The sequence below is a fragment of the Tubulanus polymorphus genome, chromosome 10 (genome assembly GCF_964204645.1).
Source record: "Tubulanus polymorphus chromosome 10, tnTubPoly1.2, whole genome shotgun sequence".
Lineage (NCBI taxonomy): Eukaryota > Metazoa > Nemertea > Palaeonemertea > Tubulaniformes > Tubulanidae > Tubulanus > Tubulanus polymorphus.
The window spans coordinates 3,550,043-3,575,533 of record NC_134034.1 but is presented as its reverse complement, the minus strand read 5'-3'; the positions used below and the strand labels follow the sequence as shown (position 1 = coordinate 3,575,533).

The 25,491-nt window shown below is 40.9% G+C and overlaps 1 protein-coding gene across 1 annotated transcript; it reads right to left on the bottom strand.

Moving 5' to 3' along the window:
• Positions 1-3,647: 3,647 nt before the first annotated feature.
• On the bottom strand, positions 3,648-15,035 carry LOC141912355 (bursicon-like). Its single transcript, XM_074803607.1, has 2 exons — positions 15,015-15,035; positions 3,648-4,395 (listed from the first exon to the last, which is right to left on the bottom strand). Exon 2 carries the CDS (start codon positions 4,359-4,361, stop codon positions 3,732-3,734), a length of 630 nt encoding a protein of 209 aa, XP_074659708.1. The 5' UTR covers positions 4,362-4,395; positions 15,015-15,035; the 3' UTR covers positions 3,648-3,731.
• Positions 15,036-25,491: the final 10,456 nt, after the last annotated feature.

Here is a 25,491-nt window from a genome sequence, read left to right as displayed (position 1 = left end):
TTTTATCCGCTTTCGGAAATTAAGAAACGAATTCGTTACATAAATATAAGCAACGAATCATGAACAAAACCAGCAGCTTTTACGGGCAATCAGGGGCGGTGGATTTTTGTGGGGAAGCTAATGCGTGGAAATTAGAGTCATAAATTTTTTTAGGTGTCCTGAAAATTTTTCATGTTTTTTTTCATTTTTTAAAGTCAATATGAGTTTTTCCCTCGTGACAGCCATCAATAGCCTTGGAGAACACCAACATTTCAAAATTTTCCGGGTGAGGGCCTCCGGATGGTCCCACTATGAAGCCGCTCGCCAGGTTGTGGTGCCCTTCTTGATTACTATTGTGCCCGTTCAGTAACCTGGTCTCTCACCTTACACAAAATCCTGGCTCCGCCCTCGCGTCGTGTCGTCAGGGGAATATGAAAATGAGATGAACGGAGATTCCCGGGTTTAACCCATCGTAGGCGTCGTCGACAAAAATCCTTGGGTCCAGTTCCACAGTTGTGAGTTAAGAATTAACTCTGAGTTAACTCATCGAAAATGAACTAACTTTAACCCAGAGTCAACTCTAACTCACAACTGTGGAACTGGGACCTTGTTTCTGCACAGCAGCCGGGTCATCACTTTAGAAAAAAAAATCATCATCAAGCTTTTACGAAATGACCCGGCCGATTAGGAGAGACGGCGTATCATCATTTTTAGCCGAAATTAGTTCCGTTATATTCTTCCCTCACCTTAGTCACCTTCCGCCTTTCCCTCGTCTGAGCTGTAAACATGTACGTTCTTCTTTTTGTCCGCTCCCTATCAGCGATTTTAATTTAATGTTGATTATTACGATTAATATATTAATATATATTATATATATATACTATGATATCGTATATAAAGTGTATTATGTTACTTGTATTCTATGAAATAAAGAGGATGTATCTGAAATATCTGTTATTTGTTTCAGCTCTTCGATGGACGTTTGTTGACTTGTCTCTCGCTGCGCTTGTTTTCACGAATGCTCGAAATATCTCTATTTGTTTCAGCTCTTCGATGGACGTTTGTTGACCTGTCTCTCGCTGCGCTTGTTTTCGCGAATGCTCGTCACGTGCACGTTGTAGGGCGTGTCGATGACGCGTTAAAGCATTGTTACAACGTTCTTAGTTATTAACACCACGAGCAACTTTTATTATTTGTGTGAACCCGCGTGTAGAACTACAGTAAATCCACACACTCACACGCCCATACACCTGTAGAGCCGCGTCCACACGGAGTTAGATAATGGTTGGGGGCATCTCTGACGAACAAATTGAACCGACGCAACTATGGAGCTGGAACCCGAGTCGAATTAAGCTCACACAACTGTGGAACTGACTCCAGAGTCAAATTAAACCCGCACAACTGTGTAACTGGATCCAGATTCAAATTAAACTCACTCAACTGTGGAATTGGATCTAGATTCAAGTTAAACTCACTCGATTGTGTGGAACTGGATCTAGGGTCGAATTAAACTCACTCAACTGTGGAATTGGATCCAGATTCAAGTTAAACTCACTCGATTGTGTGGAACTGGATCTAGGGTCGAATTAAACTCACTCAACTGTGGAACTGTGTGTCCAGATTCAAAATCAAACCCATGCAACTGTGGAATTGGATCCAAATTCAAGTTAAACCCGCGCAACAGTGGTACTGGATCCAGAGTCAAATTAAACCCGCGCAACTGTGGTACTGGATCCAGAGTCAAATTAAACCCGCGCAACTGTGGAACTGGGCCCAGAATCGAATAAAGCCCACACAACTGTGGAACTGGGTCCATAGTCGAATTAAGACCACACAACTGTGGAACTGGGTGAAGAGTCGAATTAAGCCCACACAACTGTGGAACTGGGTCTAGAATCGAATTAAGCCCACACAACTGTGGGACTGGATCCAGAGTCCAATTAAGCCCACACAACTGTAAAACTGCAGGTTTGTGGCTCGCGCGACGATCAAAATACGCATAGAAATAGGAAAGAACCTGTTTTCGGAAGTTCATTTTGGAATTAATTAACTGCATGTATCGTCGGCACCCGGGAGATGAGAACTAATTTCTATATTACGTATAGACAGGTAATCAGCGTCGACCCGTCACTGAAACATCCACGGAATATGTCACCAGCAGCAGGCATCCGGAGAATGAGATCCAGTAATCTCTATGCGACTGGAGGGGGTTCATTCATTATTTTCCGTCGTTGTCATAAACGTAAAAGTTATTGACCGACCGGGGAGTGCGCGGAAAGCCGTTCAGATTAAAACCACATCAAAGTCGCGGATTAACGAGGATTTATTGCCCTGACGACGGAAGCAGCGCCGCGTTCAAACGTAAACGTCTAAAACGTGTGTGACCGTCATTTGAACTACGGCACGTATGTTAGTTAGACGCACACACGCGGTCGTGGGTTTCGGTCACATGTGAGCCTCCACCGTGACGCGTGACGTTTACGAGCCATTTTAGCGTATTACGTCACTATTACGCAGTTACGCGTGTGGAAAGCCGTAAAAACTTGTCTGTTTTTGCAGATGCCTGTAAAATAGCAGGTTTACACAATATTCTGCAGTTTTTCGACTTTGCAATAATGTTTATATACATTTGATACCTAGTATAATGCGTTATATGAGGGGTTCCGTGTGAGTCGATGTGCACTACGTCATCAATATTTGGGTTTCAAAATAACAATTACAACTGTGAATTTTTGCATTTTTTGTAATCAAATATATAACTCTGATTTTATTTTTTGATAAATCTTAATAATTGTTTTTTGAAAAGCGTGCGCTACGTCATCAATATATCGGGGCTAGACTGGTTGCCGGTCAATTCAATTCAATTACCAATATATTCAAATCCAGTTTATAAGGGCTGACGAATTAAATCAAATCAAATCTACCAATCAAAAAGATAAGATGGACAATCCATGAAGGTAAGAGTCAGTTGAGTTGAACCTACCCGGACAAGTTTTTAAAAAAATATCGACTCCTTAGTTGCATTGGTGGGAGTTTGATAAATCTTTTTCTGAATCTGGGACCAGAGTTATATGCATTGTACCGGTCTATAAAACTGGCCCCTGAAAGTGACTTTTTCAGGAAGTCTTGTCCATATTTAAAGATAGAAATGAATGATATATATATATATATATATATATATATATATATATATATATATATATATATATATATATATATATATATATATATATATATATATAGATATAAAAGGCTGACCATAAGCTGGTTATCTTTAGATGTTTTTCTTCAAAACAAAACAAAAATAAACCATCTTATAACGAGCGTGCACCCAATAGTCGCCTTAGAAATGGTTGCTTTCATCTGGAAACTGCCATTTTCTTTCTTCTGGACCAGGCCTCCCAAAATTGCCACTCATCAACCATAACGTATATATATATTTCACGGATGGTCGTTCAAAATGCATTACTTTGCTTGTTGTGAAACGAATACATAGCGATTAGCTTTAGACTCCCTCGGTACGACGAGTGGTTTAAGGTGTGCGCCATTTTTGCTTTGCCTTCAAACAATAAAATGAAAAATAACCGTTTTATCTACAAAAGATTGATTGAGCGCGTTCATTTGAATAGAATAATTTCTCTTTCTTTTTTGAATTTATTTTTCCAGCAGCAAAAAAACAACAACATTCCTGACCGCCAAAAATATATAAATCGAAAGTTATGCGACTAGAATCGGAATTAGGTTCACAAATTTCAATCGAATCTCAATCTGCGTTTCGAAACGATCAGGTCGCGATCGGGGTAATCGTCGATTACGTCATCTTCAAGGTCGTCGCCGATGTTGCCGTAATCGCTGCTGTATCGATCGTAGAAACCGGAAGCGGGCGGCGGCGGCAGCGACAACGATCGTTTGGCCGCGGTCCTCATCCTCATGGCACCCGCGCTGGTCCCTTCACCACCGAATTGCAACGCCTGCGTCGGATTCAATAAATTAGAACACGGTCGACACATACAATCTAGGGGAACTTTCATTTTAACTTGTACGATCTGAAGTCGTCGAGTTTCGCGGTTACGACAGCGCAATTTGACTCGGTGTTCGATTTCGCCTTTTTCCTTGCAGCATTTACACGATCGATCGATAGTCTCGCCGCCGGACGACATTTGACTGTAGCTCGGGCAGGTGCCCTTGCAGGCGAACACTACACGCCGTTTCGTCTCGCAGTTATTGAACGATATCCGTATGGCCACCGGGCGCCTTTTGCACGATTCCGGGGTCGGTATTGATACGTCCGAGGCCGGCATAGCTCGACAATACTGTACTATGCTGAATACTACTATAACGCAGATCAGTCGCATGGAAATTGGCGTCGGTTTCGTCTGCATTGGTCGATTCGTCGTCAATAGAATCGTATGTAATCTGCAATTTGAAAAAAGAACATTTTTTGAAATATCGATTTTGTTTATTGGTTCTCAGGCTTCCGTTAGTGAGCTTCCTAACTTCGTTAATCATAGTAATTCGTCAATTATCGTTAATTATAGTGGGTCGATCTTTGATGAATAACTTGGGTAGTACGCAGTGAATGGCCCCAGTGCGCCACCAAGCGGTGACTTGACAAAACTCGTTTATTTGACCTGGGTACAACATATCCAAAATGCAAACTAACGCATGGTAATTTCGAATTCGGACCCGAGAACCGTTGGTCGCCTATGGCTTGTTTTGTCATATTGTCAAGTCGATGCATTTAGAAAGTAAGGTAGAGTTCCGCATGAAATTGAGATCAGGACCAGTAGCAATTGTCACGATGGGATCAATTTGACAAAAAAAAGAATAATTTGCAATTCATACGGGAACTTCTTTCCTAAAAGCCTGTCCGCGGTGAAGGGGGCCGACTCGCGCAAAACACCCACGAGTCTTTTCGCATTTTTCTGGCACAGGATTCGCCTATTTTCTAAACTCTGCATTTTAACATCACCGCGCATCAAATTTGTCCAAACATATTGCTTTTAGAGACACGGTGTCCTACTTTTCAACACGCTTTATCCGCTGTCGTGATTAATAATTTCAACATACGTACGGTAGCTCTCTACAGTCAACAGAACGATTAATATCACACATTTTTGATCTATTCCCCCTCTCTCCCTCTCCCTCTCCCTCTCCCTCTCCCTCTCCCTCTCCCTCTCCCTCTCCCTCTCCCTCTCCCTCTCCCTCTCCCTCTCCCTCTCCCTCTCCCTCTCCCTCTCCCTCTCCCTCTCCCTCTCCCTCTCCCTCTCCCTCTCCCTCTCCCTCTCCCTCTCCCTCTCCCTCTCCCTCTCCCTCTCCCTCTCCCTCTCCCTCTCCCTCTCCCTCTCCCTCTCCCTCCCTCTCCCTCTCCCTCTCCCTCTCCCTCTCCCTCTCCCTCTCCCTCTCCCTCTCCCTCTCCCCTAGAATCTCTTTCTAACAATGTATACATAATAATTCACCAAAAAAGGCTTGGATTATTAGTACTTGACGACTGTCGTGAGGAAGTTTAAATGCCAATTCCTGTGTGTATACAATCTTCGAGGTGGTTTCATATGTCTTAATTGCGCGCATGCATGATTTGTATATCTATACATAGCCTACTCCTTAGTATTTTCTTAAATCAATCTGCTTGTTCAGACATGTCTCCAGCAGGATTTGATGACCGGTCGAAACACGATAACTGTCGCGTACTTTTGTGCTCTGCATGATATTTCGAAAATGTTAATCTTGGTTCGTTATCTTAAATTACTAATTATCAGATATTTTTAGGCGTATACAACACGTTGTCGGCTTCCGCAATGCAGTCATCATATATCGAACTACAGAACTCACTGATTTCGGAATTTTCAATCCGGATTTTCGAATGTAATATTCAGTCCATTCAACCCGTTTTTTATGACCGTGTTTTATTCAAAATTCGGTTTTTACTTCATTCGGAGAAGTCTGAGCGCAGTCCCTATAGTCACCCGGGTCCAGTTCGGGTTAAAATTTAACTCCGAGTTGACTCATCGAAAATGAACTAACATAAACTCAGAGTTAACTCTTACTCACAACTGTGGAACTGGGTCCCGAATGGGGTACCGGTAACGCTACTGTGGCAAGCAGAATTCCACCATAATCCGCCTGGTGTCGCTAGTGTACGACGTCGACGCTGGATTTCTACTCAAACTCAATAATTAAAATCTAACAATAATTTCTCAAATTCTATGCATGATATACGAAAATCGTGGCACGTATGAACCCTCAAGACTAATCGGGGTTTATTTCGACGCGTGATTTTTGAATTTTTGGATTGGAAGACCGGAAATTGAGATCAAAGTTACTAGAAAATGAACTAATTTTATCGAGTGCGTCTGATATCTCAGTGGCGCCATCTGACGGGATAGCTAGTGTGCCGGTTCCCCATTTAGTGATTTCTACTTTACATGTAATTAATAGGCGATCCACTTTTCAGTGAAGCGAATAATTTATGACAAAAGCAGTGTTTTCGCGATTTGTGCTTTTTGTAAATTGGTTTTTTCCCTCTCGTTTTCAAATTTTTTTTCCTGTTTTATATTTGCCTTCTGTGAAATGGATATTGAATCAAATTGAATTTGTAAAAGAAAGCAGTGCTTTCTTACCGGTGAGCAAAGCCTCTTTGCATATTCTACGACTAGTAGCGGCGCTCTTTTGGTACAGGAGCCCGTTTGTGGCATAAGAGATAAATTTTTTCTCACTTTATCTTGAAATTCGAGTCATTATGTCGAAATTCGAGTTATTATGTCGAAATTCGGTTCATTAAGTCTGATTTCGACATAATAAGTCGGATTTCGACATAATAACTCGAATTTCGATATAAATACTCGAAATCATGAAATACGGACGTCTCGTATGTCGCCAACGGATTGGTGTTGAACCCTCTCGTCAAACCAGTCGAGGAGGAACCACTCAGGGGTTGGACTTACTAGGGGGGACGGGTTCGAACCTGACCACGAGCCCTTTTGAAAATCACGGGTCAAAAATTGAACCGGCAGAACTGTTTAGAATGGTTAGAATTTTTGACGCAGGGTGGAAATTAATACTGATGACTATATTATGTCCAACCATAACTGCCGAGAAAATGTTAAATGTTATGTGTACAATTTGATAAAATTGATGGTCTTGTTTTTCCATTGCATTTTGTAGCTTAGTGTTGCGCCGGATACTCTCAGACAAAATCAAATGTTGTAATTACATGCATTATTCAATTACTTAACCATTAGTATAGGACATGTCAACGGATATTATTTACTTATGAACAATCGAGAAATGTCATCCTAAATGTAGGCTGAATCACTTTTTTGCTTTTTCGTGGATTTTCTGAGAAAAATCCTCTTTGATCTATGAAATTAATGTTTATCTGAAAATCCACTTAATACAGGCTTCTTATCTCGTTTACTGATCTAGGTCTGAAATGCACTAAAATTGTATAAAAATGAAACTAAATTTTCAGAATTTCTTGGGGTAGGGGCGCAGTCGCTGAGGGCCTCCTCTCAGGTCGGCAGGTCGTAACTTAAGCAGGTCTGCTCGCGGGTCGTAACTGTAAACCGTATACGTCTTATTCCAATTTTTCGATTTATTCCCGATGATTCTGAAGTAAACGTCGACGAGTCACTCGATGAGTCAGAGGTGAGGGAAGTGCTCCATACAAACTGCGAGGATTATTTAGTTTTAACTATTCAAACATACAATGACGTCAATAATCTACACTCTAAAGCTGTTGACTACTATAAATTGATAAATGTCCATGACAAAAAACCCGTCTCTATCGCTTGAATATAGGAATACACGATAGTTGACTAGGGTTAATTGAATAATGATATACATATTGATAACGTCTGGGGAAACAAATAACGAATAAAAATAATGATTTAATGTGAGAAGTTGGTCTTAACGAATAGAAAAAAAAGAAATGTAAATAGCTTAGTCTAAGGGAATAATTCAGAAAACATGATTCAGAAACTTGGTATGTAGTGTTGGTGGTTGGAAATGTATTTCTAGTCGGAGAGTGGTTGATGGAGGTTGCAGATTCTGTAGAAACCATACTCAATTTGGTAGGGAGAGATCACTCGGTTGAAACTTGGTAGAGGGAGAGAGTAGTTAAGTTGGAAAACGAGTAGAGAGGGAGAGAGTTCGAATTTTGGCAGCCACCAGTACAGTTGTTAGTAGATCCCATGAGATTGCCTAGTTGTTAGCTTATTTTTTTTGGAGAAGGTCATCTTTAGAGGCAATCGATCATACAAACCTGTAATAACGCTATTTTTAATGCCACAATACGCTAATATTTTTAAGATGAATACGAATACGAATATTTAATACACTCCAACCATTTTCATGGTATATGGAGGAAAGAAAACCGTATTTACAATTATTTACAAAAATGGGAAATAAGGGTATCATGAAACATAACAAACGTTATGTCCAACATACTATTTACGTACTACCGGAGGAATCTATATACATCTAGACCTAATTTGATAAATTTAGCTAGTTTAAAAGTTGGATTTTTTTTAAACATCAAGGTTCCGAAAGGTACTTGAATTCAGATGCTTTTACGGAATTCGGTTAGTTATTTACAGTTAAAAAAATGAAATACGAATACGAATACGAATATTTATTACACTCCAACCATTCCCATGGTATATGGAGGAAAAATCAGTATTAACAATTATTTACAAAAAACAGTAGATGAAAGCACTTCGAAACATAACAAACGTTGTTTATGTAGTTCTACAGTCATGCCACCAGGTGGCATAGCTGCGGAACCAGATTACATTCAATAAAGACCTAATAGATTAAGTGTATACAGTTAAGAAGAGGATGGGTCAGTCCGAATATCACCTTGCCCATCCAGTGATTAGTGTCAAGGCGATTGTTGTTGTTGTTGTTGTTGATGTTATATCTAAATATTGGATGGTTACTAGCTAATGAAAGTGGCAGACACTTCTATTAATTCGTGTCCCATAACTTCCTAATACTCATCACATTTGTTATTGAACAAGCCTGACTGTAAACACGCCTCAAACCTATCCACACTTCACGAAGATTTGACTTGGTACCAGTTCCATTTCTGGGTCGAATTTGACTGATGTACCCGATTCCACGGTTGTGTCCAGGGTTTACGTAATTTGCCTCTGGATCCAGTTCCATGGTTGCGTGGGATTAATTTGACTAGACCCAGTCCTACAGTTGTGCGGGTTTAGTTTGACTCTGGACCTAGTTCCACCGTGGTGCGGGCTTGATTTGTATCTGGACCCAGTTCCACAGTGGTTGTTCGCGCTTGATTTGTCTAGACCCAGTTCCACAGCTTTGTGGGTTTAATTTGATTCTGGACCCAGTTCCACAGTTTTGTGGGTTTATTTTGATGCCAGTTCCACAGTTGTGTGGTTTTAATTTGGCTTTGGATCCAGTTCGACTGTCGTCTGGGTTTAATTTGGTTCCAGTTCCATAGGTTTGAATCCGGATCCGATTCCGGCCGGATCCAGTTGCACAGTACCGGTGTGATAGGTTTAATTTGACTCGGAACCCATTTCTACAGATCTAATTTTACTTTCCGGGTATAGCGTTCGATGTTGTTTTACAATGTAAGGCTAAAAATTGATGCCTTGTTTCTCGTTTCAGCTGAGCTCGGCCGCCTATCTACCATGTATACTTTTTTTTCTAAATCGTGATCAATTTTGCCGTAACGGGCCCGGCAGCTATAGAAATGAACTGATTAAACATTCTATCGCGTTTTACAAAAATGACCCGGCCGCTGTGGAGAAACAAGGTATCATTTTGTTTAGCCTAACGCAAGCCACTTCTGAATACACAGTCAAAGCTCGTTACAACGCCAGCTCTGGGACCGTCACAATTTTGGCGGTATATAACGAATGTGGCGGTATGGGAGTTGGCATAGTACACGAGACGTGACTATTGACCAGAATTAGACATTAGGTGACATTAGTTGTTGTTAATTTAGGAAAGGGTGAAAGTTCTTAGCTGATTTCATTTAGATAATAGAAGAAATAGTACAGTAAATGTGTGATGCTGCTAACCACATGTATCGATTCTGAACCAAACGACTGGAGACGTGGTTGACGAAAGATCGTTGGCGGTATTACGAATGTTTTCTTTTTCTATGAGTTTGAATAGGACTGTTGTAGGATTTCGTCGGCGTTATGGCGTAGGGTGAAAGGTGGTATAACGACCAGCTATTTACATATAGATACCAAATAAACCGCGCACAAGGAAATTATTGAATTTGGCCAGTATTACGGATAGCGGTATATAACGAGCTTTGACTGTATTTCAGAACTTATATCTGACGCGCGCTGGACCTATGAACTACAGTGTTGCCCCCTATGTCGTTATCGATTCAACAGTCAACATTCACGCGCGGGTCAAGCCGGCCGACTCGGTAAAAGTTTCCTCGAGGCGACAAACACCGTATCGCGCGCACCCTTTATGAATGAATTATCGAACACTAGGCGAAGCTTTCGTTGTCGATTTGCAAGTAGAAGATTGAACGTGATGTTAAGATAGAGCATCATTGGAATTACAGTTAACAGTTCACTAATATGTTGGCAGGGCGTGTTTCTAATACTTTTAATTCGCATTCGCATACAAAGACAGCAACTTGCACTATAATTAATATATAATTATATATATATATATATATATATATATATATATATATATATATATATATATATATATATATATATATATATATATATATATATATATATATATATATATATATATATATTGGGGTTCGCCAGAGTTACAAACAGCCTTGTCTTCCTGTACTGTCGAACCTCGTTACGGCGAACTCGGATTAAACGATTCATTGGATATAACAAATATAGAACTTTGTCCCAAGAAAGAAAATTTTATCTATTTAGTACCAGTCGCGGATCCAGAGGGGAGGTCGGGTTCAGGGGTCATGAACCCCCTGCTCAGCTACCAAAAGAAAAAGATTTTAATCGTTTTCTTGAAGAATGTACTCAAGACAAGCGGGCAGACAGTACTACATAATCGGTACCATATCATCTTACGTTTGGCCAAACAAAATGCCGTATAGGCCCCCTATCAGAGATTTTAGTCGGCATTTTTTATGAATCCCCCTACTGGAAAAAATCCTGGATCCGCGCCTGAAAAAAAATCCTGGATCCGCGCCTGAACACTGGAAATAACGAACGGTTATAACGAATGGTACAATTGCATTTACTGTACAATTGCAAGATGAAGATTCATAAAATTCTGTATATTATTAAATATTCATAGTTCGTTTGAGAGAGATCTGAAATAGTATTGATTTTCTGGGAACTCTAGACATCGTTTCAGTGATTTTTTATTCGGTCAGCCCACCAGTTGGTGATGTTGGCCAAGACTAGAATGTTAAACTTATCCAATTTGTCCAGTGCCGTGGCGCAAAAAACCAATTCGATACATGCTAGTGCCATGGGCGTCGCCAGGAATTTCTGCGGGGATGTCGGCTGCTATTACGACGCCAGTCGAATATGGGCAGTCGACATTTTGAAATCGTTAAACGTATTTCTCGAGCAGTAGCTAAAGCGATTTCAAAACGCAAAAACGTAGATATTTCGCTGACATCAGACTGTCAGAAAAAATCTATGAGAAATGACCTATTGAATGAGATGAACTATTATTCAAGTTGAATTATCATCGCGAAAAAGGCATTTATATTATCATCACCGCATTGTTGCAGTAAATAAATGACATCGTGAAAAAGACAATTTCTTAGCCGAATATATCGATGTTTTCGCTTTGTTTCTACATCCAATCCCCAGAGATATGAACGCGAAATTAAGAAATCAAATTAGAAAAATATGGAAAAGAAAAAATTCAACAATATACGGACCCAGCGAGCACCCAAAAACATAGCGCCTGGAAAAAGCCGCGTTAACACGACAGCTAGTTCGACCGGTCTGAATGGGTCCGTACCTGGTCCGGTCCAAATTTAGAGCGGACCAAATTTTGGTGAGCGTTCACACACGGCGTTTTGATGTGCGTTGATAAAATCGCTATTCACCGGGCCCACAAAATGTCACCATCTGCTAAATATGGGCCTGGATGAAGTCTTGCTTCCAGATTCCAAGTAGAGCAAGACATTCTTCATTTTGACCAATTCGATCCTCTTTCAGGTTTAGACATTTTTGCGAATTCGATTTTATTCCATCACGCTGAAACTCTAAGTGTCGTTAGTTAGACCGGTCTACACTAGACCGGTCTAATTTGTAACGGTATTTTTGCCCGTGTGAACGCTCGGTCCGGTCTAAATTGGACCGGGCACAATTAAGATCGGTTTAAATTTCGTCGTGTGAACGCGCCTTAGGGGGTTCATAAGGGCCCCTCCCTGTTGGCACCTTTGAGTGTACACACGATTCGACTGAAGCATGGTTTCGAATGGGCGTGCTGCTTCATAACGTGCGCCGGAACCTGAATATTGTCTTGATTATCATTACGTAATAGGTAAATTATAACTCAATCGAAGAAACCTTTCCTGACCATAGGCAACCTGTGCACTGATTACCAGACACCATCAAACAGTCAGCCTTCACGGCATACTGCGCTAGTTACAATATCATTCGGTTCAGATTCAAGTCTTTTTCTCCGAATACTACGTATCTCACTAACTTCTCAGGCCGAATTCAGGTCGGGTCGCGCCCCCAAAATAGGGCACCCCGAAGAAAAAACTCATCGAAAAACTCATTTTCGGAAATACAAGAGAAAAAGATTATGAATTAAAACGTTTTGCTATCGGTTCCTTATTTTTCTAATTTCTGTATAATTTCAGGGGAACTTGACTTTCTTAAGAAGGGGTGCGCCCCCCATGCACCATCCCTTTGGATCCGCCCCTGCTGACGCCCTATGGCCATAGACTACACATATAATCGAGCGATCTTTTCGTGCAGTCGCAAAAATGCGATACTTCGCGCATCGGTCGGCGACACAATAAGGAAATAAATAATTCATGAACAATATACACGGACGCGTCGAAATCTCGAGTCGTTACTTACAATGCAGAAACTCTAAACCACCGCAGACGGCTCGCCCACGAACCCGATACGAATCTCGAACCCGAAACGAAATACTTTAATTATTAATTTCGTTAACTAAGTCGACTAGCTAAAAGCTATAGTTGAATCACCGTGATAAGTTAGGATTTCTTCTTATTGAAATATTTAAACGGTGAAAGTTTCTTCTCAGGGCCATCGAACCGTTACTATCAGAAAGTGAACCTTCGTTTGTAAAACTTATATCCTTTTCCCATACTCTTGTTCCACCATCTCGCTGTTTTACCGGGGCGGACCTGATAGTTCTACACCATTTTAGGGGGTGCTTTCGGTCATTTCATGCGTTGAAAAAATGGTCCAAAAAATTTGGGGTGAAATTTTTGAGGGCTCTTTAAGGGAGGGGGGGGGGGGGTTCAGACACCCTGACATCCCCCTAGATCTGCCCCTGGACTCTTCGGGTGTAAAAATTTTGTGTTTAATCATGTTTCCTATCAGACCCGAGTTTGTATTTTTAATAACAGTTTTTCTGTGTTCTCTATCTGTGAATCATTATATCTATGAACCATTTCAAAAAGATGGCTGCCTCCATAAATCCCCCTATGACATCATCGAATTGCCCATGACGGATTTTATTTAATGGAACGTTTCAAAAAGATGGCGGCCTCCATAAATCTCTCCCTATCCCCTAGAGGGAGAGGGAGAGGGAGAGGAAGAGGGAGAGGGAGATATATTATTATCATTATCATTGCCATTGTCATCGTCATTATCATTATCATTACTATCATTATTATTATTATTATTATTATTATTATCATTATTATTATCATTATTATTATTGTTATTACTATTATCAATTCTCTGCACTCGCTACCTTGCACTCTAGGAACCTAGGTGCAGTGACCTGTACAGCCCCTAAGGCTCTGACTGTTACCTTCATTTAACATTACTTCTTTTTTTTCTGTATTGTCATACTTCGTGAAAGTGTAAGTTAAATGAAAAATAAAATTATAACTGATTAAAATCATTTATAGAAAACGAATGTCTGAAAACTTTACGGGCTTCATTCGACGTCGAAGGAGAACACTATTCGATGAAGAATCAGTCAGATGCGTTCAGACGATATTCTTCCCATAGACTGTTCATTCTTTGCGACGCATCGCGCCTTCTTTTTACGGCTTCATTCTTACACGGCTATTTTCGGAATAAACATTTCTAAAATTTGATTTAATCATCTATTTTCTATTTTCCGAAAGCGCACTCTCTCTCTGGAGAGAATTCCGCGTCGAAAGTGGACTAGATTCTCTCCTCGATTTTATCGACAAAAAAAAACGGGAAAGTAGCGTGGGAAATACTGAAGTGTACCCTGAACTCGTGACTTGGGACCGGTCAAAACTGGCCGAGCCTTTTTTCTATCCTTAGGCCATCCCAAAATAATTGTCTGCTTGCCCATGGACGTGCAAACTTGTTTATACGTCCATGGTTGGCCGTAACACCGACTCAAGTTTACAGGATGAGTCGGTAGGTAGGTAGAAGTATTTTTTTGCAAACTTTTAGGGCAAAAAAACAAAATTTGTCACCTTTTTTTATTTGGAAACAATGTCAAAAGTTAAACTTATTTCGAAAAAGTTTTCACTCGGTACCTTTGAAGTCGGGTCGGTCGGGTTACGGCAAACAGGCCATTATTTTGGGATGGCAAACTGTGAAATCTTTTACAGTCCCGACGCTATCGAGATCCCTGATTCTCAATTCGGTGAAGCCCCAACGTCTATTAAAACATTTCTTAATTATACCCCCTATGCATAAAGCTGGGTTTAGTTTTGAAAAGACTGAAAGATAATACAATATCGGTATAAGTCAAAGGTTTGAAGCGGGTTAGAAAAACTAGAATGGTAAAACAAAACGCGTGATAAGTTACGTATACTGCATATAAGTTTCGAAAGGTTAAGAAAACATTCAAAAAGAAAAACAGCCGCCGTGAGAAATGAATGTGTTTACCTGTAAGTTGTCTGTATCACATCCCTGAGTGTCGCTGGTGCTAAGAACAAATCCATATTAGGACGATGGCGGCGATGATGACAGACACGCGTGTTGTACGTACGAAGCACCGCTGAAATAACTTAACCACCCACAGAATTCATCCGCATTAACAATGCTTACATACGCACTTAACTATAGCTGGTCGCCGCTCGGATATAAATGACGCGTCACTGCCGAACGCTTTCTCTCTCTCTCTCTCTCTCTCTCTCTCTCTCTCTCTCTCTCTCTCTCTCTCTCTCTCTCTCTCTCTCTCTCTCTCTCTCTCTCTCTCTCTCTCTCTCTCTCTCTCTCTCTCTCTCTCTCTCTCTCTCTCTCTCTCTCTCTCTCTCTCTCTCTCTCTCTCTCTCTCTCTCTCTCTCTCTCTCTCTCTCTCTCTCTCTCTCTCTCTCTCTCTCTCTCTCTCCCTCTCTCCCTCCCTCCCTCCCTCCCTCCCCCTCCCTCTCCCTCCCTCCCTCCCCCTCCCTCTCCCTCCCTCCCTCCCTCCCTCCCTCCTTCCCTCCCTCCCTCCCTCCCTCCCTCCCTCCCTCCCTCTCTCTCTCTCTCTCTCTCTCTCTCTCTTCCTTCCCTACTATTATCCCTTACTTAACTACTCTCTTCTATACCAAGTTTTAACCACGTGATCTCTCCCTACCATATTTAGTCCGGTTTCTACAGGAATCTCCAACCGCTCTGTTAACATCTCCGAAGATACGAACTACGTACATTCAAACAACAACGTTAATTAACAGGTGTCCTGAATCACGTTTTCTGAATAACACCCTAGACTGATTGTGGGAAAAAATGGCCAAGGAAATTCTATGAGAATGAGAGCCGAAACCAAACACTGACAATGTTAATAAAAACAACAAGCTTATTATAGTTTAATGACATCATTTATTTTTTATGGGGCTTAAAACAGTTAAAATCGATATAACGCTCACATATAATTTCATTTCACTTTTCATTCGTTCATTTTTTTACTTATTTTTCACGACGCATGCTATATAGTTGAAACAATGAAATACATACAATGAATATCTCAAGAATAGACACGTGGTGAAGTGTCACAAGTGGTGAAAGAATAAACTTAATAGTGGTTATTAATATATTAACTGAATTCATATTTCAAACCACCAAAGTAAGCTATTAGGACACCGACAGTCTTAAATCATCAGAGGTAAATGCATTGACATTGTGTGGTAATTTATATAGCAAACTAACTTCGTTTCGTGGTAGTAAATGAAATGATAGTTAGTTTTCTATCTTATCTTCCTTGGTCTTTTCTTCAACGGCCATTTTCCTTGGCCATTTTTTCCTAGGCAAATACCTTGGCCATTTTTTCCTCGGCCACTTTTCCTTGGCCGTTTTTTCCTCGGCCACTTTTCCGTTCACCCACTAGACTACGTAAATCTATTACATTTTTTCCTCATTTTTTCCTAAACCCAACTCGTAGCATTTAATCATCATTATAACTAGCATTTTCACCGGATTTATTAACATATTTATCATTATGATCATGATTTCATTAACCATAGTCGAACTATCGTTCTCTCCCTCTCGGATTTAGTTTCATTAACGTGTACGGACCATTATCATTCAGTTTTCCGCGCGCTTCGGATATTTTTTTGGTCATTTACGCAAAGGGAAAATATGTTGACTTAGAAGAACAATAACGAGTCGATTAGAGATAATTGCAAAAATCATTCGATTCATTGTGACAAAAGGATTCACTCATCGGACGCGCTGCGGGCGTTTGATATCGATGTAATTAATAGGCGATCCGTTCAGCGACCGTTCGTGTTAGATTAAGTATAGATAAGTGATTAAAAAAATCAATTGTAAAATCGGAACTATGATTTGATTAAATGGGAGTGGCGCAGGGAAGCCGGTCTTTTAAATATTGACTTCTGGGGCCTTCAATTCAATTCAATTCAATACATTTATTTGCATATCTGCTGCTACACGCGCGTGCGTCCATGCACAGTGAAATGGGGATATATCAAATCTTGAAATAAAAAACAGTTCCGTATCGTCGAGGGGAACCAGCTAAGATACGAAAATCGTCCGCACCATGCTACGAAAAACTTGTTTTCAGACCCTGCACCGAAATGCACTCCGTTCGTTGTTTTCTGCGTTTCGACGAAGGACTTCTTCTCTACCGTGCTAGTAATAAACAGTCCACTTGTTGCAAGTGAGGGTCCACAAGGTTTCGATGGTAGTGTGGGTATTCGGTCTTACGCGCTAAGTTTGTACTACATCGGCCTCCCCCGGCAGGGATTCGAACCCGATGGCATCGAGATTGCCACGGTACGCAGCTTAGATGATGTCATTATCAGCCAATCAGATATCCCGTTTTATTTTAGCCCCGGTTTTCCCATTTATAGTTCTTCCGTGGAAATTACCTCAGCGATTATACAACAAGCAATCTGATTTTCCGGAAGTTTTTTCGCGGCAAAGCTGCGCATGTAACTGCGCACCTGGTCTAGTGTGGCAGGGTTCGTGCCGTGGCTGAGTGTAGCGATGCCATCGGGTTCGAATCCCTGCCGAGGGAGGGTGGTTCTACATCAAAATCGAAAGAAAAAACTTTTTCTCTTAAATAAATCAATAAAAACAAAAACTTGCTACGATAGATACGTACGTAAGAATGCTTTTCCAGTGGATCTGTTTCAGAGAAAGTAATTGCTTACGGTTTGGGAAATCGGCCTAACGCGCAGCGCTGTGGGTGACTCGAGGGTGACGTTTTCATTTTTAGAATCTCCGAGCTGAATATCGTCTGTCGGTACGAGTTTCAAGTTTGTTTATTCATTATAATCACATGACATGATCGTCAATGAACAGCGGATTAGAAGAAAACAATATAATACATATATACAATATTAGGATTACAAAAATATTTACAGGAAAGAGTGCATAGGACAAAGCGTACTGTACAATATAAGTCAAGCATAAAATTAAACATAATATTCAAATCCCGATTGGATACACTTTCCCAAATTTACCAATTCCGATTGACTACCTATATCATTAAAAATTCTATTTATATCATTTACATCACCAATTTCCAAATCAAATTTCGTCCTGAGACAGTCGAATTTGCTACACGATAAGATGAAGTGCTGCTCGTCTTCCACACAGTTACATATATCACAAAGTCTGTTTTCTCTACTCAATCCCAGGTGTCTGCCTTTTTCTATCATCAGTCGATGGGATGAGGTACGTAGTTTGGCAATTGCACTCCTAATATTAAAATTCTTTACAACCAATAAGTAGTTTTCTAGTTGGTAGGACTGTTTAATCGTATTGTAAAAAGATAATTTGTTATGACTTGCAGCTTGTTCCCTCCAAAAATAGACGAAATTTTCTTGTAGTTTGGATTTGATGCTATAAAAAATGAAGTCAGGATTGCTACAGGCACCTAGATTTTCCAGCAGGTTATTAAAGTTCAAATGAGTGAGTAGAGTCTTAATGCCCGTTATAAAATTACAGTTATTATTGCTGTCGTCCCTATACATATCAAGGAGACTCTGATAGACTAAACTATTAGGATTATTCGTCATGATAGACATCCAGAATTTAATTGCTGACACCCAATTAACACCTAGCACGCTGACTTCAATCAACACGGTATCAGACCACGGAGCGGCACGCGCGCTGTAAGATCGCGGACACATGATTATCCGTGGAATTTTGCTATATCTTATGAAACCGGCGGCGGTTGTATTAGAAGCGTGTTTACTCGACGCGACCACACAGTAAACATACTCTACCTCTTACTATAGTCGCGTTGAGTAGATTTCGTGGTCACCCGGCCGGCGGAGTGTCCGACCGCTACGTGACTGACTGAACGCGTCGGCAATTTTGTCCGATCGCGAAAAAATTCCAACCAGACCAATTTAAACAGCAGGCGGCCGCCGATATAAAACACCCTTAAATGGCATCGTCTTTGTGAAAAGATGGCCGCCCGCGTCCGTAAACCGATAAACAGGGATTTTATCTCGGAGAGCGCCCCTCCAGAAACTGGTAACAACCTCCGGCAACATCTTATATCATCATCAATCTACTGAAATTTGATCTACAAGTGCTGCTAGAAGAAAAGCCGACTGCTTGCACCCCTCGGGTTCCTACTCGGGTCAGACTGCAGCATTTACGAAAAGGATTCACGTATATTACGATCAAAGCTACCTCGGACGATAGACCGTTCCTAAAGATTTCCGCCTCCCAATCCCCCTATGACATCATCGAGTTCGAATTGCCTATAACTGATTTTATCTAATGGAACTTTTCAAGAAGATGGCTGCCCCCTTAAATCCCCTATGGATAAATTTGATGGATCCTGGATGACGAGGCTGGAAATGTCGTTCTCGTAAACCGACTTCAGGAACGGTGCGTTCTGAGCGAAATAACAACTTCGTGTTTTATACGGAGAGAATGTGCGAACTTTATCGACGGATGTACGTAACCCATCCACCCCCGCTACCGGCTCAACCCCGCGGCACGGGCCTCGCGCTGTGTGTGACTAACTGACAACGCGTAGGCCACAGATCAAACTCCATGTTTCCAGGAATCTCGTAAAAACTCGTAAAAAACCGCGCTCGCCCTCGGAACTCCCGGCATGGATAGAAAAAAAAACTACCCAACTCACGTTTTTTGATCGTCGTTAAAAACAACTGCGCAAGTAAAATGCGTATAACGATTTATTATCCATATCCCGCCGGAGCTTCGCGGCCGGCGAGAAAATACGGGAAATTATATCAATATTTCAGTTTATAGATGATACCTGACTTGTGTGGGAAGTAACGTGTATAAATTGATACCGATTTGAAGAAAAAACGGTGGCCCAAATCGTTATCCGGGAAACGTCTGCGGCGTTTAAACCGTTAAGGTTATAAGGCCTGATTTGGCGACGCAAAAAAATTTATCTTTCCCCATAAAAACGATTTGTTGCTGATATAAAAATCATTTTACAGGTTTTGCTAGCGGAGACGCGATTTGCGGTTGATTTTGAAATTTAAATTCAACCGCCAGCGCAATGCGTGGTTCCTATATGGACGATGTCAAGCAGAAAACCCCACGCGTAGTATCTAGAAACCTTAATTTCAAAATGGACACATTTCGAAATTGTCCAAACATTCTTATATTTCAATTTTACCAGACACTGGAGCGGCCTTGAGATATGGGGGGGGGGGGTAATTGGCAAAGTGCCCTATTAAAGGGGTTCTAGGATCACGAGTGCTGAAAGTACAAAGTCTCATGGTGACTTAGGGCGGTCTGAGCATCAAATTCGGGATAGCACTTTTTTATTTTTCAAATTTCAGAGGAGGCTGCTAAACATTGGTGGGGGAGACCAAAAATCCCTACCCCCTTACTACCCTAGCCCTTGCTTCAAGGTTCCTGTCGGGTTTTTTTCCTGAAAATATATCACAATTTCAAAGTCGGTTCGTCGATTCACGATTGCTTTTTGAATGGAAGCTGCGCCTCTTCGAAATACGCCTACAGTTCGTCATTATTTTTCGAAGAGCTAAGGTCGATACCCGCCCTGAGCGTCATCTCGTCCGCGAAGAGTTCTCTGTATATCTTTGAAACTATCTACGAACTTATCATCTCGAAAATAAACTGCGCGGAACAATAGATACGGAAATTCTCAGGAGACCCCGCGAGCTGAGCTCTAGTCTCCCGCCTTTCACTACTTGAGCGTATATGTACATATCATCGCCACATCCATTCATAATTCATAATTCATAAACGAGAATTTTACCGTTTTCGAAACCCGATGAATAAAGTAGTATTTGCCTTTTAGAAACGCTTTCAACATCATCGCGGTACCCTGCCGGAGGCTTCCCGTTTCTCTCGTGTCGACGTGTAGCTACCGGTCACATCGTCATTAAATGGGCAAATGATGATTTATTTACAGCGAACGTGTGTGTTACTAGTGAAAAGAGTCTGCGAATTTATTTTCGGGATTTCCATTCGAGGGTAGAATGCGATGGTTGATTTTCCCGTGATAGAGCTCCTTAGAAACCCTCGATTGTTACTAAGTCAGGGCCCAGTTACACAAAAAAGTTTAACTCTTAAGACCAACGCACACGGCGAAACATTTATTTGCGCCGAAACAGAAAACACGTTTTTCAGAAAATGTTTTTTGTTTTGCCTCCCCCCACACGGCTTGACAAAAAACATCTAAACGTTTTTTCGGTGCCGTGTGCGTTGGACTTTAAATCGATAGGAAAATGGTACACTACATCTACGGCCGAAACTTTACGGCGGAATTTTTCATAAAGGTTGATACAAACATAAACAAATCTTTTGATACAAATTCATTTTTCTGTTGCATCGAAGCTCTGAATTTGAAAGATTTAGATCAGTCAAAAATGTTGGGGGATAAGGCGCATTCCTACGTCGCTGAAATAATTACGATTCAACAAAAAAAACACGGCCAAATAAAACGGCAATTTTAGTGCGCTTTATTCAGATAGCGTCAAAACCGGAGAGCCTAAGTCATCAACCAATAGAAAATTCTCAGAGGAAAATAGATCGAGGAACGCGTGTCTCGCGGTCTATTGGGAAATTCGGTTCCGTTTCATTCAAACAATCTTCCAACCGGTTTGAACCGGAGAGCGACTGATTGGGGCGGATTTTTGTTGGCTGCCTGATCTCAAACATCGAGATTTTGGAAATACAACTTATTACAAGGTTGAAGATAACTTTGTCGATGTAACAGAGATAGCTGCGAAAGATGCGACTACGAATACTAGAGAATAGTTCTATACTCTAGAGCTCGACTACGATATATACGAAACTCAAAACACTCTCAAAATCAGAAAAGTTTCTATTTTAGTTTCATTTTCAGTCATTCAAACTGTCAAATTGCCATCACTCGTGGTGAAATCTAATAAACTACAATTAAAGATCACCGGTTTAGTCGGGTTTGGATCTTCGAGCCATTGACTCAAACTCACGACCGATGTTAATGCTTTGATACCTAGAAAATTGGATTTCCGAGGTATAAAAATGTTTTCGTCAACCGCGCTCGTTTCCTCCCCGAACGACCGCGCGTTACGATCTCTTGATACATTAAGCTGATATCATATGATATCAGCCCGCTGTGGTTTTAACGGCTATTAATTCAGCTCCGAGTTAATTAATATATGAAGCAGTCGTTTTTGCGGCGGTTGTAGTCGACTGTCAAAGTATCCGGTGATAAAAACACGATCGATGATTCTCATTCTTGCGATGTGGAGGCGAATAGCATCGTCTGCTCGACGTGCATCCGGTATTGCCTACTGCGGCACGTGACCAACACGTATTCACCCGAATGACTCAATCGGGACTCCGTCGGCCGCAAAAGTCAGCTCGGTCGTTGCCATATTGGCTCTGTTCAGTCATTATCTGTTTGTTTTGATAAGATAAAAACCTACTATTTAAAAATTATAAGAAATCTAAAATCGAGAATTTATTTATTGAAACGATCTAAAATATAAGAACACGACGTTTCGCTCTCACACTAGAGATCATCGTCATGTGTGAGATATAGACTAAAAACAGGGGTATATATACAAAGGAGGACAGGTTAATTGAGTAAATTGGTGAGTGAGTGAATAATTAGTGTTTGGCAAGGCATGAAATAATATACTTAGAAAGAAGGGAATTGTGCCTAGAAAAGCCATTATTTAAATTGGACCTCCATCGGATCCAAGGGGGCAAGTGGGCTAGTCCCCCTAAAATTTTTGAGCTGACCTCAAAATTGTTAGGAATTCTTTCTTTCATTTTATAAAGAAATATCATTCCTTCATGACAGCCATCAAATAGACGACATTGGAGAACCGATTTCAAAATTTTCTAAGGAAAATTCTCCTTTGTCGAAACTGATGGTTTCCTCTTCAAAAATCCCCCACGAAATCATATCATGCTATCTGTAATTCTTGTAATTCTTGCGGTGGGGCAATATTGTCGAAGTGACCAATTAATATCGGTACTGATGTTGAAAATGTTCAATAATGTACGATCGATTTTAACATAAAATCACGTAGAATCCACCGAAAATCCAACTATATATCTGTCCGTACTGCGATTACCGACTTCAAAATCAAACATACTTTTCGCTCCCGGCATGTTTGTTGGGTTTCAGGTTTTAGGTAGAAATCAACTGATCAATCAGTCAACTATTCGATCAAGGGGGAAACCATTCCTATTCTAAGTTTAAAAAGTTCAAATTTATCCGTATATGTACTCGGAAATGGAGCTGGTTCAATACACGTAGCGGATACGTCAAGTTCAGTGTTTACAAACTCGACGGCAATAACTACAAACATTAAACGAATGCAAGATTTCCCTGTCGAATTTAAACAGATTAGCGCAAGACCTTCGATTAATTAGAGATGCGAGATTAGGCTGTTTAATATCCGCGTAAACCCACGCAGCCTTGGGACCGCGCTGGATACCGAAAGTTATAGTCACCGCACGACTGCTAACGAAACTTCAGCGTATCGCAGCCATTAAATGTAGCCGTGAACGTGCGGGAGTTCACATAGAACTCTGAGGATTGCTTCTGGATGTGGAAACGAGTTTTATGGAGTTTTAATCGCTAAGCAGAATTTGCTACCCGTTCATCCAAACCGCAAACCGCTAACAGCGATATATCTACGTCGGTGTCCGCGCAGTTATAGTCTCTGGTAATCGCTTGTTCAATTCTAAAAACTGAACGTAACAGGACTTTGAAACAGCGGTAGATTCAGGGTAGACTTTGACTGGAACACCAAAAACTGGAGGATGAAAGTCACGTATACGGTTGGAAAAGTCAAGTATTTAGAGCGACGGCCTTCGCCGCGAAGGGAAATCGGTGTCTGGGAAACTTTGTGAAATGTCGATGCATTTAATGTAATCTCCAGACACTAGAGTGAGGTCTTAGAGAAAAATTGTCGTTTAGAAAAAAAAGGCACGGGGGGAAAATAACGACGGAAGTATACAGTGCTGCTTGTTATTCCGTCTGATTCCAGCTTATATGAGGCTTTCCGGTCTCTCCGTGTAGCCCCTTAACTTCCTTAACTTAATTTCGAAATAACGTCAAAAATAATGGCAGTGAAAACAGATTTCAATTTCAATCAGGCGATGAAGGAGTTGCAGCGCGAGACTGATCTGGGAAATAGAGAGGCGGGATCGAAGAGAAAAGGAAGGGCTGTGCACTGATTTATAGGTCAGTAGCGGGCGAGCCTGACGACGGGGATTCCCTTGCAGCTACGTTGGGTTTACGCGGGAAATCTCGAGATAGAAATACACCCGAAAAGATTTGAGGACGAGTGTAAAATTTGTGGATTGACGAACAAGGAAGGTCTATCCAGAATTAGGCGTTGAATCTCATTGGGAAGGCTATAGGTTCGCCGGTACTCTTAATTCGCCGTGTTGTTCGCCTTGCCGATGTCTTGTAACAGTCTTACCAGCTAGTAAACTATTTATCGATTGTAAAGAATTTTAGTATTAGAAGTGCAATTGCCAAACTCCGTACCTCATCTCACCGACTGATGATAGAAAGGGATTGGGTAGGAGAAAACAGGCTTTGTGATATACGTGTAACTGTGTCGAAGATGAGCTGCACTTCATCTTAACGTGTAGCAAATTCAGCAATCTCAGGAAGAAATTTAATTCCGGTTAATGTTTGTGTAAATGATATAAATAGAATTCTTAATGATATAGGTTGTTAATCGGAATTGGTAAATTTGGGCAACTATATCCAATCGGGATAAGAATATCATATTTAATTTGATGCTCGAAGTTATGTTTGTGCAGTACGGTAATTGTCTCGTGCACTTTTTCTTGTATATATTTGTATAATTCTGGTATTGTATATATGTACATTGTATATATATTGTTTTCTTTTTCTACCGTTTCAGTGTTCGTTGACGATCGTGTCATTTGATTACGATGAATAAACTCACTCGTAACTTGTAACTTGTATCGTTAATTTCCATCATTTCAGGTGGTGGTCACGAACTGCAACTCGGCGCTCGATCATATCAGGGATATACGTATACGTAGCTTCTGGTTAGGCTTGCTCGAAAATTTTGTCCGAGAAATATCGACCTCCTCAGACAATCATTTGTTTTCGCATAAGTTACGGTACAGTTTAGAATTGACCTAATATTGTTAACGTTGATTTTCAGTTTCGTTTGCAAAACGGAAATTGATTGCTGGCGTTTTGGAAATATACTAAACGCGTGTACCGCAAATCGATGTATCCGATGAACTTGTTCCAATCTATGGAACGCCATCCTAGCAAAAATTACTCTGCATCGCATTTTAACAACCCACTCGCAATCTTACAACCAACTCGCAACCTTGCAACCAGCGTTGAATTTCTAACAGTATGCCCTCGTCATCGTACACCAGGTGGCGCTGGAGTGAATTATTTTTCATAGTAGTTTTATGTGTGTGAATTTCTATAGGCATACTATCAAACCCCAGC